The sequence below is a fragment of the Anomalospiza imberbis genome, chromosome 5 (genome assembly GCF_031753505.1).
Source record: "Anomalospiza imberbis isolate Cuckoo-Finch-1a 21T00152 chromosome 5, ASM3175350v1, whole genome shotgun sequence".
Lineage (NCBI taxonomy): Eukaryota > Metazoa > Chordata > Aves > Passeriformes > Viduidae > Anomalospiza > Anomalospiza imberbis.
This window is the reverse complement of record NC_089685.1, coordinates 13,399,211-13,417,611: the sequence shown is the minus strand read 5'-3', so window position 1 is coordinate 13,417,611 and position 18,401 is coordinate 13,399,211. Positions and strand designations below refer to the sequence as shown.

The 18,401-nt window shown below is 40.7% G+C and overlaps 2 protein-coding genes across 5 annotated transcripts in view; one reads left to right on the top strand and one right to left on the bottom strand.

Annotated features, from left to right (window-relative positions):
* Window positions 1–647: 647 nt before the first annotated feature.
* On the bottom strand, window positions 648–1,846 carry LOC137473738 (uncharacterized). Its single transcript, XM_068189648.1, has 2 exons — window positions 1,411–1,846; window positions 648–1,175 (listed from the first exon to the last, which is right to left on the bottom strand). Exons 1-2 carry the CDS (start codon window positions 1,659–1,661, stop codon window positions 1,064–1,066), a joined length of 363 nt encoding a protein of 120 aa, XP_068045749.1. The 5' UTR covers window positions 1,662–1,846; the 3' UTR covers window positions 648–1,063.
* ATXN7L1 (ataxin 7 like 1) overlaps window positions 1,701–18,401 on the top strand; it is a 110,884-nt gene continuing 94,183 nt past the window's right edge. For all 4 annotated transcript variants that reach the window (XM_068189645.1, XM_068189642.1, XM_068189644.1 and 1 more), the window contains exons 1-2: window positions 1,701–1,964; window positions 2,451–2,519. In XM_068189645.1, coding sequence (XP_068045746.1) covers window positions 1,850–1,964; window positions 2,451–2,519 — 184 coding nt within the window. In that variant the 5' untranslated portion in view covers window positions 1,701–1,849. The remainder of the gene's footprint in view (window positions 1,965–2,450; window positions 2,520–18,401) is intronic.

The following is an 18,401-nucleotide window of genomic DNA, read 5'->3' as shown; positions in this document are numbered from 1 at the left end:
AAGATTAATTTAAACTGGTAGATAGAACTGCACATAATATTCCTAAATATATCTTGCCAGGGCTTTGTATTACATCACAACTACCCTACCTGCTTCTGGAAATTCCCCATGTAGTCTATGAAAGGTCATGCATCCTATGCCTGCTTCATGATGGTTGCTAACAAGCCTGCTGTGATTGTGTGGCTTTATTTGAAGGGTATTTTGGTGAGCTTTCTGCTTCTTTGATAATGGTACTGAAGTGTCTTGTAGCTAATGTTTACTTGACTGGAGGCACCGTGACTAGGCCATACAGAATGAAAGCTTTGAGGCTCACCTCTGGGTATTAGGGATGGGACTTGTATATTCCAGCTACTTTTTGGAAGAGGTGGAGTGTGTTGACAGTGTACATAAGGCAAAAAGTGTCTGTCCCTTGCCCCAAATCTTTATCTATTTTGGCACCGTAAAGAGCTTAGTCCTAATGAAGTTGTGGGAAATTTATTTAAATCCATTCTAGACTGCAGCACCATATACCTTGCGACAGGCAGTAGTGCTGACTTCAGCAGCTTCTGTCCTGCCCCTCTGGCCATAGCTCCAACTTTTGAGCAGGCCTGAAATGTTTTGGTAGGTTTTATGTTTGTTTGGTTTTGGTTTTGTTTTGGGTTTTTTGGGGTTTGTTGCTTTTTTTTGAGTCCACATCAATTCCATGTTCTGCTTCAGTATTGCCTGAAAATGGTTTGAACCAGTAAAAAGTGAACGAGTGTCTGGGAAAAGATGCAGGACAAGGATGGGATCACGCAAAACTCATATCACCTTGTGAGAAGTGTCTGTTGAACCATTAACTTCAGTCACCGCCACCCCTAAAGGGGCCGCAGAGCTGTATGAAAGACACGACGTGAGGGATATGTGAGGCTGCTCAAATGAAACCAAGTCTTTCACTGGGAGCGTTTGTATTTGGCTTCAGAAGTACGAGCTGAAGCAACAGGCTTATGCTGAAACTCCTAACCCAGAGCAGGTACATTGAGTATAAAAATATTCACGGTTATTTTCTAGTCTTATCTCAATGGTGAAATAAGCAAAACTTACGCTATCCTAAATTAAAAGCATTGACGTCCCATAAGTTATGTAGAGCGAGATGAAAACCTCGGTACTGTTTGAGAGTAGCCGGACCTGCGAGTTCAGAGCTGCTGTATCGTAGCCTTGAACACCAAAAGGAGAAAAATCCCATTTGCAAGCAGACGAAGCCTACTACAGACCAGGCAGTATTGGGACAACAAAATGGCTGTGGCTGTGGCTATGGGTGATCCACAGGAGCGCAGCTGGAAGTAGGCGAGCGGAGGAGCCCCGGCCCCGCACTCCGGGTCCGGTTCGCGGCCGCGCTGGAGCGCGGAGGGGCCGTGCCGCAGCTACCGAGAGCCCGTCCCAGGGACTTACTGCGGGCGCTGCGAGACGCGGGGCGCGCAGCCGAGGCGCACACGGCCGGCGGCTGCGCCTTCCCGGCGGGGCTCCGCGGCCGCCGGCCCCGCTGCGCTCGGCCGGGCCGGGCCGGGCCGGGCCGGGCCGGTGCCGGTGCCGGTGCCGGTGCCGGAGGGGCAGCGCGGGGGCTGCGCGGGTCCGGCGCCCCTCGGGGCGGGCGCGGGCCCGGTGCCGGCGGCGCGGGGCGCAGGCGCGGCGGACGCGGGCATGCGCGCTGTGCGGCGGGGAGCCCGATCTGATAGGGAGCAGGGGCTGACACTACCCCCGTGTGGGCGGCGGAACGTCCCGAGGATGACGTGCGGCGTTCTCGAATCCCGTGTCTCGCTCGCTCGCTCGCCGCCGCCGCCGCCGAAGGAAACGGGAAAAGCAACAAGGAGGCAGGAGCAGGCGCGGCGCCATGGCGGCCCTGGAGCGGCCCGTGCCCAGTCCCGAGGCGTTCCTGGGCCAGCCCTGGGCCGCCTGGGTGCGGGAGGCCGCCCCCCCGCACGCGCACGGCGCCGCCCCCCCGCACAGTAAGGGCAGGGACCGGCCGCGGTCCGGCTCCGCACGCCGCTCCCCCGGAGCGGGGCCGGGGTCCGGCCGGGCCGCCCCCCCTCCGCTCCCCTCCCTCCTCCCGCCGGGGCCGGGAGGTGCCGCCCCCCCGGGCGCTCAGCTGACGCTCGGCCGAGCCCCCGTGCCATGTGTGCGGGAGGCGCACGCCGCGCCGCGCCTGCCGTGCCGCTGCCCCGCGGCGCTGGGCCGGCGCCGCGGTGGGGGAAGGGGGCGAGGGGGAGGATGCGCGGAGGGGCCGGAGGATGCCGCGGGCGGGGAGGGGGGGCGAGGGTGCTGCCGCGGGGGGCCCGGCGGTTCCGCTGCCTGGCAGATGCTCCGACCATTGTGCTTCTGCTGTTGCAAATAGAAACACCGCTCACCTCCTCACCTCTCCTCCTCCCCTCGCCAAACAATAAATGCACACCTTAGGGCCCTTGGCGCTTCCTGACTCTGCTTCTCTTCTGCAGGTGTAGATCTGGAAGAGACTGGAAAGGAGAGTGGAAAAAGCAGGGAGGTTATGAGGCTTAATAAAGAAGGTAAGTGGATAGTGCTGGCACACCTCTCTACCTGTCTGTCTCTTGGTGGTTGTGAATGACTGTGGTTTGGCCTTGACAGGGTGGTCTGATAGCACATGGATTTCTCTGCCATGAAGAACGTTTCAGGGTTGGATACATGCAGATGACTGTCACTGTGTCAACTTCTTTTGAAGTAAGGGTATAACACGTGTATATATGCAATTGACAGAGGTGGTAAAAGATAAGACAATTTCGAGGCAAAAGACAGCTACCCATCAGTGGCCATATTGAATTATTCTGTGGACCCTGTCCCTTGGTGCAACATTCCAGTTGCTCATGTGAAGATAAGCATATAAACTTTAAACGTTATATTATTATTAGCAACTTAGTGGAGGTGTTTTCCCTTGCAGTGAGAAAGGGTTTGTTACAATCTTGGAGTTCATTCACTTTAGCTCAAATCACATTTTGTTCTTTGTTTGCACTGCTGAGTGTGACCCACAGTCAACCGAGCAGCCTGCATCAAATATTATTTTAGGTTACGCTAACCCGTGCATATTACACAAAACGAAATAAAATTAGTCATTTGGGCCATAAGTTCTTCTGGTACCGTCAGTGTGAACAGGCAAACTCCAGGTTAGTGGTTGTGGCCTGCCAATATGCCAGGCCTGTCACAGCTCTGTCAGCTGCAAGAGGACAAACATTTTGTTTGTGATGTGTGTCATTAACATCACGTTAAGGTAACACCTAATGCAACTAGTGAAACAGTTCAGGATGCTTTTTCAAGTAGCTTTGTGTTTGTTTCTGTTTCATTAAGAAAGTGCTTTACATACACAACCTCTCTGTCTTGGGAAATACTTCTTGGGAAGTCATTTCATATTGAACGATCCCATCATAGTGAAACTTTGGTGTGACTTACTCATGCGGAGAGAAATCCCGCTATTACCTGTAATGTCATGAAATACATTCTGAAATGATGTTAAGTTTCTCATTACATTACAGTTGTCATTACACGTGCGTTCAATTTTGAACATCTTGGCAGCTCAAAGGAATCTTATGTTTTCTAAACAAGCTCTTGAAAAAAGAATGAATTAATGAGTAATGTAGAGTTGTGTGATAAACTATAAAATTGCATGGAGAATGCATTAAAGTTATTTAAAATACCATAAAAGTTCCTTTTTGAAAGACCTTTACAGAGATGCCGAGCTTGATTGTGTTCCTATCTTGATTCTTAAGTGCCTGAACCTCTCTATTTTGTCAGCCCAAAGATAAGTTAGTAGCAAAACTGGGATTTTCATGTAGTTATTTATAGGTAAAAGGTTCAAGGCTCTGTACATCTTATCAGTAATGTTGATTCAAAAATAATTGAGCAAAAATTTTGCTACTTCAGCTGTGCCTTCATAAGGAGCTTATTTGTTGAGATAAAACGTTTTGTGCACAGAAGTCACTGAACACAATAAATTCCTTTTATAAATATGGGACATAAAAACTGAAGCATCTCTACTCCTTAGTTATACATAATATGCAAATTGTTTCCTAGAAAGTTTCAGTTTAAATTACCAGTTCTAGTCTTGTTTGGTTTTTGGGGGGGTCAGAGACTCCATCAAAACAGCTCTATTTAAACTCACTATCCAGAAAAATTACTTCCAAACAAAGCGTAATGTCATTGCTGACATTGTGATCATGACAGGTGTGAAGCACTCACTGGCTTTTATATTACTTATGTCATAATACTGTGTAAAAAAATCCCAAAATTGACTGTTATATTTAGAAAATAAAAAGCCTTAGGGATGTTATTGCTTTCAAGTAGTAACTTGTGTTAGATCACTTAGAAAGAACTTCCATGAAGTTTGAATAAATTAGTATGTATCGAAATATTTTTACTGTATTCACTTAGGCAGTCTGTTAATACAGGTGTTTTCACCACACCCATCTGTGTGTCTGAACACCCACTGTAAATCTTCCTTGGGCCCCACAGTCCTTACTAGTAAAGGTGGGGGAAAATTTCAAGAGTTAGATTGGTCTGCAGGAAACATTTCTCATGTATTTACAGAAATGCTTGTGCTTGTACTCTGAACTTGCTTGCATGTTGTGTGACATGTTGAATTTTTTTGCCTGCTTTGTTCATAGATGAGGGTTGTGGTTATGATAGATCTGAAAACAAAACCCAACTCCTTTTTTCTACCATTTTACCAATCTGAGTAGACCTTTTTAATGGCATCTGTGGTGCCAAGAGATTTTAAGTGGTGTTTAAGAAAAATCAAATGTTACTTGTAACCTACTTGTATCAAGTAACCAGGGGCAACAGACAGACAGGATTTTAAGTATCAAAAAGTACTGTCCTGTTTGATAAAGATAGTATAAAACCTGATCTCTCTGCACTTACTTCTCTTCATCATCTTTAGTTGATGTGACCAGGTTTATGCGGCCATTCCTTTGTAAGCAGTTTAGCAAGAAACTAAGATGAGTGAAACTCTCTGCAGAGCATGGTGGAAGCTAAAGAGTGGGAATATGTTGGTTTTCAGACCATGACAATGTGTTTCACTTTGGTTTTGTAGAAAAACAATGGAGTTAGGTGGCAAAAAGTGCTTCCAGTTAGCTTGATCCCTGCTTCGCTGCCTCCTTTCTTGTTGTGTACCATGTGTGTTTAGAGTGGTGGGCTGCTCTTCTTCCTCATTTTGGCCCAGGAGGGGACGGGGGAGGCAGCATTTCCTGGAGGTGGGGGGTAGGAACACTGCCTGCCAAGTCTCTGCCTGCCCAAGGGGTTGCTTCTTCCATCCCTGGGCAGAGGGCTCACAGTCTGACTGTGCTGGTCATTTCTGTAATGCAAGAGATGTACTGAGGCCATGTGCCCCATCTTAGGGGTAAAAGTAAAGACACAGAAGTATTGCTCACTGCTTTCCTTTATTCTGCAGTGTATATGTAGGCAGCATAGAGGGAGAGAAGTTTCCTGAACGTTTGTTCAGTTTTCTAGACAGAATTGCTTTTTGCATGCTGACACTTACACTGAGTTTTCCTATAGAAAATGCTTTCTGTCCATGGTTGACTTTTACTGGCGTGTGGATTTGTAGAGAGGGGATTACAAAGTTCCAAGTGTTCACAGAAAATGAGAAATTTGATACATAAATGTTTGTGCCAGAAAAGAAACCCCAAAACTTATTTGCTTATCTAATCAGGAAACAGAAACAGTATTGTGTAACTTATCTGACAAATCACTACCAAGCAACCGGCATAGCTAAAAGAGAGGTTATCAGAATTAGAGCAGCATTTAGAATTTTTGTTGAATTTTAAAAGGTTGAATGGCATATTTGAAGAATTGAAGATTTTCTTGCAGATAGCAGGCATAGTAAAAGAAGTTTGTATTTGAGAGTTTGTATTCTGTAAAACATCACAGTTACTGTGTGCCTGAGGCAGGTACGGTGTTCTGTTATTATGAGCCATAACCTGTAGGTGATTATTGATTAATTTTGGAGGCTTGTGTTTTACTTTCTACAATACCTGAGAAAATAATGGAAGAATAGGATTTTTTTGGTTTAGTGTACCAATAGAAATTCCATTAATAATGGGTTTAGTAATGTGCAAGCATTGATTGCTATGAGTGTTTGTAGGTAGACACAGGCTGTAAAGGAACAAAAGATATGCTTTGAATCCTTGTGAATTACAGCAGAGTTAAATATGACCTATGGGATTTAGCTCTGTGTCTGGGTACTTGGTGTCATAGTCAACTTCAGTTTCCCAGTTCAGTAGGTTTGTATTATTGAAGTTTCAATCTGATGATGTGTGTGTTTTGTCTTAGATAATCTTTTCACTAATCATAGTGATTCATTGTTGTTTGACATTAAGAATGTTATGTAAAAAATTCTAATTGTTTTTTTGATTTTACGTTAGGAGGTTTTTATTCTTCCACCCCAAACTTGACCGTTTTACTTTATGATCACACGTGCAATATGGAGTTTTAAATCAATTGGATAATTGTTTACAGTATATTTTCTCCTATTTTGACTTCCCACACAAATATCTGATGGAAGGGTTTTGATAAATCCTTTAGCAACATAAGAACAAAATTAAAGGGATACTGATTAGTCTTGCTTTCAGTATGTTTTTAATTCTTCAGAAAAATATCTTGATGATTTTATTGTTCTTCTTGGAAAAATAAGAAGTTAAGGAGGTGAGATGGTGGTAGGGAACACTTCTATAGGGGGAAAAAGGATGTGACATACAACATTCTACTTTATGAAAAGCATGAAGAAGAGAACTAAAATTATTATGGGGAGAGTGTGAAAGAAGAGAAGACAAAACCAGCTGGTTAATGTAAGCATAGAGATTGGAATTAACTTCTATTTAATTATTATTTATTTTTTGTTTATTAGTGGTTTGCCTGTAGTGCTATTTGTCTCCTTTAAAAACATACTAAACAAAAGAGAATAAAAACATTCTCGTTTTACTTACTTGCCTTCATCTCCCACCTTTTTGTGGTAGTAGGGAATGTTAGAAAGGGCTGAGAGGGAAAGAAATTTATAACAAGGTTGTAAATACATGCTCCAAAAGAAAGAAGTGAGGTTGTTGAATTTAGACCACCATAGTTGGTGATTTGGGGTTGGTTTTGGTTTTGTTTTTGCAGTGGGCAAAGGAGAGGGTTGAATGTTATATAATTTTCTGTCTCTTCTCTGAAAGCCAAAATAGTCTTCCAGAGATACTGTTTCTTAAACAGATGCAATATTCCATGGTGCTTGATGAATGAAAAAACTGAGAATTGGCAGGGCACAAAATTGTGGCCTGACAATGATAAGAAACTTTTTTTCTTGCCATTCTTTATACTGGGAATAAGAACAGCGAGCAGAGGTCCGCATGGGGTCTTTGTTTAGGATGAGAAATGTCAGTGGAATTGAATTCTGGTGTGCATTCTGGTGTATAAGTGACTGATCAGTTCTATATATGATATCTGGCTCTGGTATTTTTATTTTTTCTTATATGGACAGCTTCTGCAAGGGGGTGGCATGTCTCCTGGTTATGGCTGTCGCCTCATTTAATGTGTTTCAAGGAATGATGACAGAGGAAGAATGAAACATTATGTATGAAAACACCCAGAAAATTTAGTCAGAATTGTAGTTTATCTTCATAGTTACATAGTTATTTTCTGAAACCTGTCCTTTAGTTCTTCATCCCACACAGTGGATAAAAGGAGTGGTGTAATGGTAAGGCTCTCTGATCAGACATTCTGTGTTTTGAATCAAGATTTTGATGGCTTTTGAATATGTATCTAAAATTGTTGTATTGTAAATTACTTCATTAGAAAATCTGGTTTATTTAGGTGCACATATCTTGATGAAATGCATTATTTGTGCAACAGTTGTTCTGAAGAGGTTAGACCTCCTGTTGTTTAAGGTACCTTTTTTTGATTATGTGTGGGGAAACCATGTGTGATTCCCTGTCAACTGACAGCACTGTCACTAAGGATCTGTCTCTGACATTCCTTCTAGTAGTTGTAATTTAAAACCAGACTTGAGAAAGAGGGAAATTTACGTGTTTACTAGAGGGTACCCCAAGCCCTGCTGTCACTACAGAAAGTAAATGCCTTTGTGTATCTAATTTTGATTTAGATATAAAAACAAATGTGTGTCTTCTTCTTGATCTGCCTCTATATGTAGTTAATAGTTTATAATAGATGAAATATAGATTTCTGTGTGTTAAAAAGACACTACACAAGAGCTGAACCATTTCCACTGTGAAATGGAGTAATTTCTTTGAAATAGGCCTTTTTTTCTAGTTAATTAAAAATAAGGACATTATCAGGTTCTATTTTACCTTTGGGCAAAAAAAATACTGGCCATTTAACCAAGGCTGAGGTGTATGAATGAGATGAAAGCAGTGGACAATCGTATGGAAAACATTTCAAATTACATTTGAAGTTGTGAATCACAGGAGCCCTGTAGGCAGAAAGTATAAGTTTCTGATAGTCAAAGTGAAAGTTTCTGGTAGTCACTGCATGCATTACTAAGAAAGATCACCTTCAGTAAAAATAGTATTGTTGCTATGAGTGTTTCTTGAGGAGTTAACTCCAATAGGAGTTTATCTGAATGCTATGGCTATTTATTATTTAGAGTGATTTTAGAATAACTAGCAAGAAAGATTTTTGGTTTCTATGGGCATGGATTAAATTACTGGATCTTTCTGTCTTCCAAGTTCAACTTGGTGCAGAAGTTCTTCAGCTTGTCTTTAAAAAAGCTGATTGAGGAGTTAATGGTGCAGGATGCCAGGTGAATGTAGTGTCTTTAAGTAATTAATATGCAAAAAAAAACCCTTGGCAAATGCTGTCGTGACATAGTAAGGGTGTTTGACAGAGGTCTATTAGCAAGTCTATAGCAAGAAATCTTAGATGGTTCTGTTGCTGGATGAGAAGGGTAGATGCCATGAGAGTAAAAATGGCCCAGTTTTTTATCACAGTGCTATTCAGCTGACTAAGCTGACTCAAATTGAAGGAAGAATCCAGCACAGCTACTTGAAACTGATACGAAACAGAGGCAAACCAACTATGGCATGAATAATTTCTCTCATTTTCTCTTCTGTGTCCCATTCTATGGTTGATTTTAAGGGACTGGTTTTGTCATAACTGTTTGTATGGCTTATTAAAAGTCATGCCTGAAAGCCACTGATGTTGCTGGGGAAGTGAGCTTTCTGATTGCTCTTGGTCTTGTACTTATAGAATGTCTTCCTTATTTCTGAAATATTTTGCTTATTATTCAGTAATTTCATTTTGTATTTTACTAAGTTGTATTAATAATACAGTGCTTAAGCCCAACACTATTCCCGTCTCTCTGTTTTCTTAACAGTAATTATAATTTACAATTGTTTGGTCCTTCAGCTTCTTGATTTCTGTCTTTGTGTATTTACAAAGTGTGTGCTGTTTGGCAAAAAAAGAAGGGGAGTTTTCCCAGATCAGAAAGAGCATCAGCCAGAAGTAGCAAAGAACTTGCTGACAGAAGTTCCAGTTTCTGCACAACTGCTGGTTCCAGTATCTGTCTAGTGCAGTTTCACTTAGTCCACAGGCCCCTCCTGAATCATCTGTAAAACGGAAGCAGTTGTATTGTGACAGAGCTGTGCATGGTACACAGGGGGTTAGGCTGGCTTCCCTTTCCGTTCCCTGGGAGCAGGTGTTCAGCAGAAGAGACAGAAGAGTGACTGATTAAGTAGTATCAAGACATAAGAATGACTGGCAAAGGGCAAGAGTTCATGGGGTTTGATTGTGTGATCTTCCTTATGTTCTTTATTTTGTTTATATTTGTTTCTATTATATGGTGTTTTATGTTTTCTGTCCAGTCATTCTTTCTCTTCCTACTGCAGGGGACTAGACATAGTGGGCAGGCACAGTTTTGGAATTGGCAGTTGTATTTTCATTGAACACTGCTGATGTCATATCAGTAGTTGTTGAGAAGTTTGCTGGATCAAAATTATCTTCTCTAGCAAGACAAAGGAGGATGAGACTGGACGTCTCCAGTAACAGAATAAGGTGACTTGAGCTTGTCATCATTTTGAGCTGAAATGGTCAGAATGGAAGCTGAGATTTAAAGAAATGTAAAGCATTATGTGTGTTCACTTTTTAATCTCTGATAAGTGTCCTGTCCTCAGATGGCTTTCAGGGTGGCCACTTGTGATTGTCCAGATTAGGTAGATTATCATGTGATAGCATATTCAGTTGTTTTTTGAGCTGCTCTTAGTTATGTCTTACTGAGACAGGATGATACGATGATTTACATCTGAAAAGTTTGTTGGACCCATGCCACCGCAGCAAACACTGACAGAGCCAAAACCTTATTTGTGTGGGTCTGATAATGGAGATAGTTGGTGGACAATGATCTGGAAGAATATGAGTAATTGATCTGTTACTGCAATGACTAGGGAGGCAGTATTATTATTTGCATGATCCTAATGCCTAGCCGCCCCATCAGGCACTAGATGCCACTCTGCAGGGTGCCAGCAAAGGGAGGAAGGGTGTGTGCTTGTATGTTGTGAAATTGTGCTGCAGAGAACTAATTTTTGAATGTATGACGAAGCAGGAGTTTTAATATTGACAAACAAAAGCACTTAGTTGCTCAATGTGATAGATGGTTGACTTTAGCCTAAATTAAAGTGACTTTCTTGGAACCATAGCAAGGGAAGCTTTAAGGTGATATTCGGATGGCAATGAAGTAATTTTGCAAGATCTTAGAAGGTATCCTTACTCAGGTGTGGAAATTGGCCTGAGGGAAAGTACAGGCTGGTTGTTGAAAGCTTTGTAAATGGATACTGACATTGTGAACCAACTAGAAATGTGAGCAAATGGTGTGACAACAAATAGTATGTGGACAGTTTATTGTACATAAGACAGAGAAGCCTAGAAAGCAAAGATGAGTTGTTCCCAATATTTAAATTTGGAATGGAGGATTGTGCATAGAGGATGCAGAGAGTAAAGCAGTATGACAATATAGAAAAAGGAACTTTTGGAACAGTGTGAACAAGTAGGATAATGTTTGTCAACATGAAAAATAAGAAAATATAACTAATGTGTAGTGAAGCCCCAGGCAGACCTTTAGTTCTGAAGATGTTTACAGTAGAGTTTGTCCTAGGGATGCCCAGGAAGAATCATTCAGATATGGATGTAACCTGAATGAACAGTTTAAAAGAGAAGCTACTGGCAAAGATGACATAGTAGTTTATCATAGTATTTTATATCTGAATGATGGACAAGTTGATTATGCTGTCCAGGGTGATCAAGAGAGGAGGTAGAGAAAAGAGGGTAGGAGTGGTGAGATCTAAATTCTGTTGTGGCTGTATTGAGCTGAATGAAGATAACTCAGTGGCAAGAGGTGTCAGATAGAATGAGATTTTTTTGTTTAGATGTAAATCTACTGTATTTGAGACTCTTCTCAGGAACTGAGTGTAAAATTCTCAGACATAAGAGTAGCAGCAAAAGATAGAGCTCAGTGGAGACCTGCTAGAAGACAACATAAGAATAAAGAGCCTGCCAGTACTCTGTGAAGGGATTGGTGCAGGAAGGATGGGCAGTAGGAGAGGGGAAAGTAATGGAAGTCATAAACAGAGCTTCAAAAGGAGAAAGGCATTTAACTTTTATGAAGAACACACAAGGGTTATGGGTGATAGAAATTATTAATTTGTGATGTTGCAATAGTAAAAGGTTTTTAGACATTTTAGTGAGAATAGTTTCACTGTATTGCAAGGGACAGATGAAGGAAACTCATGCTGAAGTTAGAGACAAAAGTGTAATTTGTTCTCAAACAGAGCATAATAAGCTTAGACGTGAAAGAAGGACAGGAAGAGTAATGTAGTTAGAGAATCAAGGAGTCAGTAGATTTCCAAACACAGGAAAGGTGATTGACTGTCCTGCTGTTCTGTCAGAGCGGGAGGAAAAAGGAGATGTGAGGTATGGGCTGATGAGAGTGAGCCAAGGAGAGAGTGGAACAGATGTGTTTTACATCTATTATATGCGGAAGAAGGGAGAGCTGTAAGGGAGAGAAAGAGAGTGGGAAGGGAGAATGTGAAATGGTTATTATGTTTTCTCTCTTTCTCTTGGAATAAATATTTGCATTCTATTGCTGAGAAAGAAATAGATACAAAAGAAAAGGTTTGAGGAGTGAGTCAAAAGTAGGAAGAAAAAAGGCTGAAATTGCAGGTGTGAGTTCAGCTCAACTGGAGGAATGGCACAGATTAGTAAGCAGCCGGAGAGAGAGAGAAAATGTGCGATAACCTCATTTTCAGACTGGTTCTCTTTTCCACTGCAAATTCTAGGACAGGCGAGAATATAGCAAAGAAAATGGATGTTTAAGACAAGCGTGAGTTCAGGATTGGTGGAATTGGACCTAGTATTAGCAAGCAGAGGAAAAACCATCACAAAAAAAAGCTCTTCAATGAGAGAAAAGAATGTCTGGTCATATCTATCACTTAGCATGATGAACATGAAAGTAGTAGCTCTGTTCCTTCCTGCAGTGCATCATAAGTAGTTTTATGTCTACATGACCTGTCACATATTGAAACTGACTTGTGCTTCCTGCTTCCAGAGCTGAGACAAGGCCACGGGATGGCATTATCGTGGACTGGGCCCCGGGTAATGTCATACTGCTCAGGGTGTATCGTGAGAGCTTGGGCGTGGTGCTGCGGTAACCATGGTTGTATGGCTTTTGCTTGTCTTGCAGGGCAAAGCAGCTTGTTCCTGTCTACATGCTACAGGCAGGCATGCTTTATGATACAGCACTTCATTTTTTTCTCTGAGAAAGCAGGACAGTAATTTCAGAGGGGTTAGATGGAATGGCTGTCATTAATGTCGTTCAGTGTCTAAGAAGTTAATCTCAGGTTTTCACATCTCTTTAGTAGATCTAAACAGCTGTTTAAGGAAGAGGAAAATGCTGTGGGAGAGATTTGTTCCTTCACGTGCAGAGCACTGAGCTGATTCTTTGACTTGGAAGGCTTTATTCATTACCTTGCCTTCTTTCCCAAGCAACTTTCTGCGTGTCCCTGTATGTTATCAATGTTCAGTCATCCCAGCAGCTTATACATGTCACCATGCAGAGGCGCTGAGAAAACAGGGAAAGAAAAAAGTCTTCAGATTTTCTCTTCAGGGTCTCTCAGGTGGTTTTATTTTTTGTGCGCTATCATGAAGTTTTGTGGTTCTGATTGTATTCATGCTTTTGCTATATTTTTGGCTTTTTAGAAGAGTTGGAGAAACTTGGGCAAATATATTAAGAAACTGGATGCATGGCAATGGAAAAATATGAGGAGAAATGGGAGAAAAAAATGTTTCAGCTCTTGAAATTATGGTGAGCTGTGTGTATAGTGCTTTTAATAGAGTCTTCGAACATTCTGTGCTTGATGTAAGTTTTCTTCAGATTCTCTCATAACTCACAACACACTGGGTGTGAACATTACCAAGCTTTTTAGGTATTTAAATTTTGAAAGAGGTAATGCAGCTTTACATATTTTTGGATTTCTTGCTCATCAAGAAAAATTATTCTTGACTGCATTGCTCAAGGAGGGAATGCTACGAGTTTTATTTTGTGGCGTTTATTATTCTTTCCAGCTTTTCAAGATACCTGTCACTATTCTGACTGTTTGTTTTCCAAGGTCCTTGGCAAATCAAAGGTATTGTAAACTTTTATCTCTTTCCTGGAAGGTAAGAGTGTGTCCTCTGTGGGAGTACTTGTAGGCTTTTCATTTGTTTTGAGGATTTTTTAATTCCTTGTAATTAAGCATGTATTTGGAGAAGCTCTAAAGGTATGTGTTGTACATGTGTTCAAATGATGTAACATATATAAATGTTGGTTTTGAAACAGCAAGATACGGTCTGTATTTCTGAGAGCTTCCAATACATTTCAGACAAAACCATAAGTAGTGTATGTTGTGAAGACAAAAATCAGTCTATGGATGTTGAAAAATTTCATGCAGTAACCTATTTTAAGAAGAAATTTGAAGGAGTTAGAGAATAATTAGTTGATGTGGAGGAAGGAGGCAACAAAGCTGATAGTATAGCACACAGGAAAGTAGCATACAGAACAGATTTCTAGTGAAAACAGTTCATTTGTAAAAATAAACTCTCCCTGTTTTACTAATATTGTCTTACTGTCTCGGAGCTGGAAAGCAAAACTGATTGTAATTGCCAGACTGCAAAAATAAGATAAATATTGAAAGATAAATCTTAATCTTTCTTAACTCTGTTCCCTAAACATGACCTCCGTTCTCCAAATACTTAAACATGGCCTTTATTATTAGGCTTCAGCCTCATCTGTTATCTTGAATAGTGCCCTAGTTTTGCTATTAGGCAGAAAGTGAAGACAAACTAACACATTGTGTATTCAACAACACTTGTCATTCTTTTACACTATTTCTTCTGTATTAGTTTGTATATTACAGGCTTGGAGGGTAAGTGGCATGCAAAATTCTAAAAAGTTTTGACTCTTGTTCTCAACTATCAAACTTAGAATGAGCCTGTTGTGTCCAAATTTCTCTGAAGTTTAGGTTTTTTTTTAGGAAAACCCCTTTGAATGTGGGCATTCCATGGCAGCTTTCTGACATACCATGTGCAAGCATAGTATGCTATGAAAATAGTACACAGAACAAGTGCTTTAAGAGCTTGCTCATTTTAGTACTGTGAGGTTATGAGAGAGACTTTCCCTGTGTTCAAAATCATTATATGGAAGCTGCTTTGAGTAATAATCAGGACAATATATATATATCCAGAGGAAGGATATGTAATAGGATTCAGGTCCATGTGAGGAAAGGCGGAGGGAGTGAGTGGATGGGAAGAAGTCACGAGAAGAAACAAGTTGATTACTGATCTTTATAGATCACCTCTCTCTGTAAAGAGGCCCAAGGTGTCCTACCACCTATGTGTAGAAATTTTTTGTCACTGAAAGAGGATGGGCAAGCATAGCTGTTGCTGCTGAGAGACTAACAATACCTATACTGAAATTAACTGAAAGAACACTGAATGCCTACTCTGTACTGATAGGGTATAATCCAGTCCTCACTGAAGTATGTTATTGTGTAACAATTTCAAAAGGAAAGGGAAAATGCCTTATTACTAGATTACAAAGAAAATACAGGTACATAGAATGTATTTATTTATGGGGGGAGGGAAAGAAAAAGCAAAATACCAGAGGACATTGCCTTTCCCTTTGACAGATTGTGGCAGGCTTTATTGACTAGAACTCTGTTTGCTGTTTTTCCAAAGTCTGTGCTGCCACTGGCACCAAATTTTGCTTACATTTCTTTACTTACATTGCACCAAATTTTACTTATATTACATTTACTTACATTAAAGCAAGGACTGACATGCTTCAAAATACATTGCTGGGGATGATCTTTCTCTTGAAGAACAGTTACCCAAGCCACACTTAGAAGAATAGGTCAGCTCTTACTACAGCAAAAACCCATAGTAATTCACTATATTTTAGCAAGTCACCACATATTCTAGTATGGTGCTTTTCAATAATTTTTGAATTGCTTAATGGCAGAATTTGATGTTATTGCTCCAAAAGCTAGATTGCTTGCTCCTTTGCTGTGCAAACAATACCATCACCTTTTCTGCACCCACTCTACCAGTGAGGACCATGGACTTCACCAGAGATGGTAGGATATAATCTTACAATCTCTAATTGGATTTTTTGGGCAGTTTTCTTTTTGTTGTGTTGTGAAAATGGTCATCCTAGATACTTCATGATTTTGCTCAGGTTTCTTTTTCATCCAGGATAGGAAGGGGAACTAGCTGGTGATACAGTAATAATTGAAGATTATAACTGGCAAGTAATTTTCACTACATGGATAGATTTATAACATTAGCAAATCCTCCATGACTAGCCTGCAGCTCTGCCTTTTGTCTGGAAGAACACTGGCTTTAGCCTGAAGCAAATTTTCATTGTGCCCACCAGATTTTGCTGAGAATAAAACCTGCTGTGACCACCCAGCACCTCAAGAGGTGAATATATATGTGAGCATCAGAATGCCATAGTGCAAAACAGGCTGGGCACGTTGAGTTTATTGAATTAAATAGTAGTTTAAAGAAGGAGCTTTAAATTGGGTAACTATTACATGATTGCAGTGTAATCTTTCTCTCTGCAATTTTTCTCTCGTAAAATACAGGCACTGAATTTATGTTTCATCATTCTTGCAGCTTTTGCAATTGGGGTTAAAAATACATATATTTTTCTTTACGGTAAACATGTAAACTTGGTCATGGTTCATTCTGAATTTTTTGTATTTGGAAGGACTAGACAGAATGTAAGCAGAGATGGAAGAATTGCTTTTGAGGGTTGATTAATTGAAGTGTTACTCCTTTTGCAAAGTGGTCTTGAAGGAGGCTGAAGGTGCATGACTAGGAGAGTAGGGGGAGGTGAATACTGCTGCATTTTATACAGCTTTACTGAAGTGTTGTATCCCGGTTCTCATATCCACATCTGGTGTTGGAAAAACTGAAAGGAGTTCAGAAAAAAGATACATTAACTTAAGGCCTGGATAATCAGCTTTAGAATGGAAGATTTAAGAAGCTCAATCTATTTAGTTTATCAACAGACAGTAGAGGCTACCTGATAAGTCTATAAGTACTTAGACAGGGCAAAGGTATCTGACAGTTAGATGGTTCTTTGTCAGGTAGATTAAGGGGATTCTCATGCCTGAAAGATGAAGCTAAATCGGTTCAGACTAGAAATAAGATGCAGTTTTCTAACGATACAATTAAATAGGAACAGCTTATCAAGGGGTGTAGTAGAGTCTGTTGTGCAAAATACTTGCATAAGGCCCTGGTCCTTTACTTGGAAGCACACAGTGCTTTAGCCATCCAGAAGGCTTGGGTTTGAGACTAAAATAGTATGATTGAATTCTATGGCCTATTTTAACATAGAAAGCCAGTACAGATCATAAGGAAGATTTTTGTTCTAACTCCCTAAAATTTCATACATTGATACTGCTGCTTTTGTTAAAAAAAATAAGTTCATGTGAAAGATGTGGTGATAAAAGCAAAAAGAAGCCTTCTAATCTGGTGAGTGAGAAGGGACTGTCCTTTAACAGCAGGTAAAAGAGGAAGTAACACTTTCCAAGCTTGCTTTGTGTTTTTCTGGTAATCAAAACCACTGATATCCCTCCAGTCATTAATTCTAAGCATAACTTAATCATTTACCAATGTAATTGTTGGCCTTTTCAGGAGCATTGCAGATAGTTTGTACCTTCTCATTGTAAGGTCAGGTAATTGACAGCTAGACTCAAATGCCTTCTTTGACTTTGTTTGCAAAGCAAAACAATCTTTGTCAGCATGTTTTCCCTGGTGCTGGCTTCTTGGCCATGGATTTATGAGAACATAGCAGGTCAATCTTTGTGGTAGAGTAAAAGGCTCTGTAATTTCTAATTAATTGTATAAGAACTCATTTATCCTAGTTTTGCAAAAGAGACAGTAGGAGTTGTTTGAAAGATACTAGCATTTGTATCATTTAGTTTGCCTCTTTTGAAATCACCAGTATGAGCGAAAGTGTCATGCTTTTTCTTGGTTATGCTGACAGTAAGGCAAATTAGTGCTGATATAAGGTAGATTCCTTAGATGGGAAACATTGTGTCTGTGGGGTTAAAGGAAGCACCTAACCTGCTTTTAGAGCTTTTCCCAACACCAGTGGTCCTATAACTCTTGTAAGCACAAAGTACAAAATTAGTGAAGAGCAAATTGCTGCATCTTAAGTTTATAAATTCTTCACCCTCATCCTCTTACCAGTATTGCTGCCTCCAAAAATTGTAAAAATAGGAAGTGTGAATTGGTGTTCTAAGAAAGAAAATAGGCAATATTGAATTTTATCAGGGTTTGGGGCTTACACACCCAACAAAAACTAAAGAATTTCAGTACTGTGGAATAGACTTAGTTGTTGGTTTGCTGCAGTTGGAAGAGCTAAAACAAACTGTGAATTGGACAATGAGGTTTGCTCCAAATACATGTTAGTGTGTGTTCTCTTGTAGAGCTGTGTGAACTTTGAAGTGTCATGTGGGCTTTTTCTGGCTGGGAATGTACAGGCTCACACACATCCTGTGCTACCTTGTAGAGATACTATGAGGAGATTCTAAAGGTTCAGGAAATCTGGGTCTTCCTCAGTTCCTTGCTGTTGCCTGTGACAATGTTGCACAGCTTGATGGATATCTGATCCAGCCGTTTTTGGATGAGTAATTACAAAATATTTCGAAGTTTACATTTGGAGTCACCTTTAATATTTCTTGTATAGTGAGCTGGACTGAATGTTTGGACCATGTCATAGTCTCCTCAATAGGTATATCCTGTTACCCAACAAATGCTGGATCAGGTCAGGATCTGCTGTAAGGCTGCAGAATACTAACAGCTGTGCTAAGATCAATCAGATGATTGGTCTGCTTAACCTTCCCACCATCATT

What these genes read in the sequence shown, in the direction of transcription:
- LOC137473738 (XM_068189648.1), bottom strand. Translation starts at nt 1,661, where the DNA reads ATGCCCGCGTCCGCCGCGCCTGCGCCCCGCGCCGCCGGCACCGGGCCC. An exon ending in CGCGTCTCGCAGCGCCCGCA is followed by an intron (nt 1,176 to 1,410) that starts GTAAGTCCCTGG and finishes TTGGTGTTCAAG; the next exon opens with GCTACGATACAGCAGCTCTG.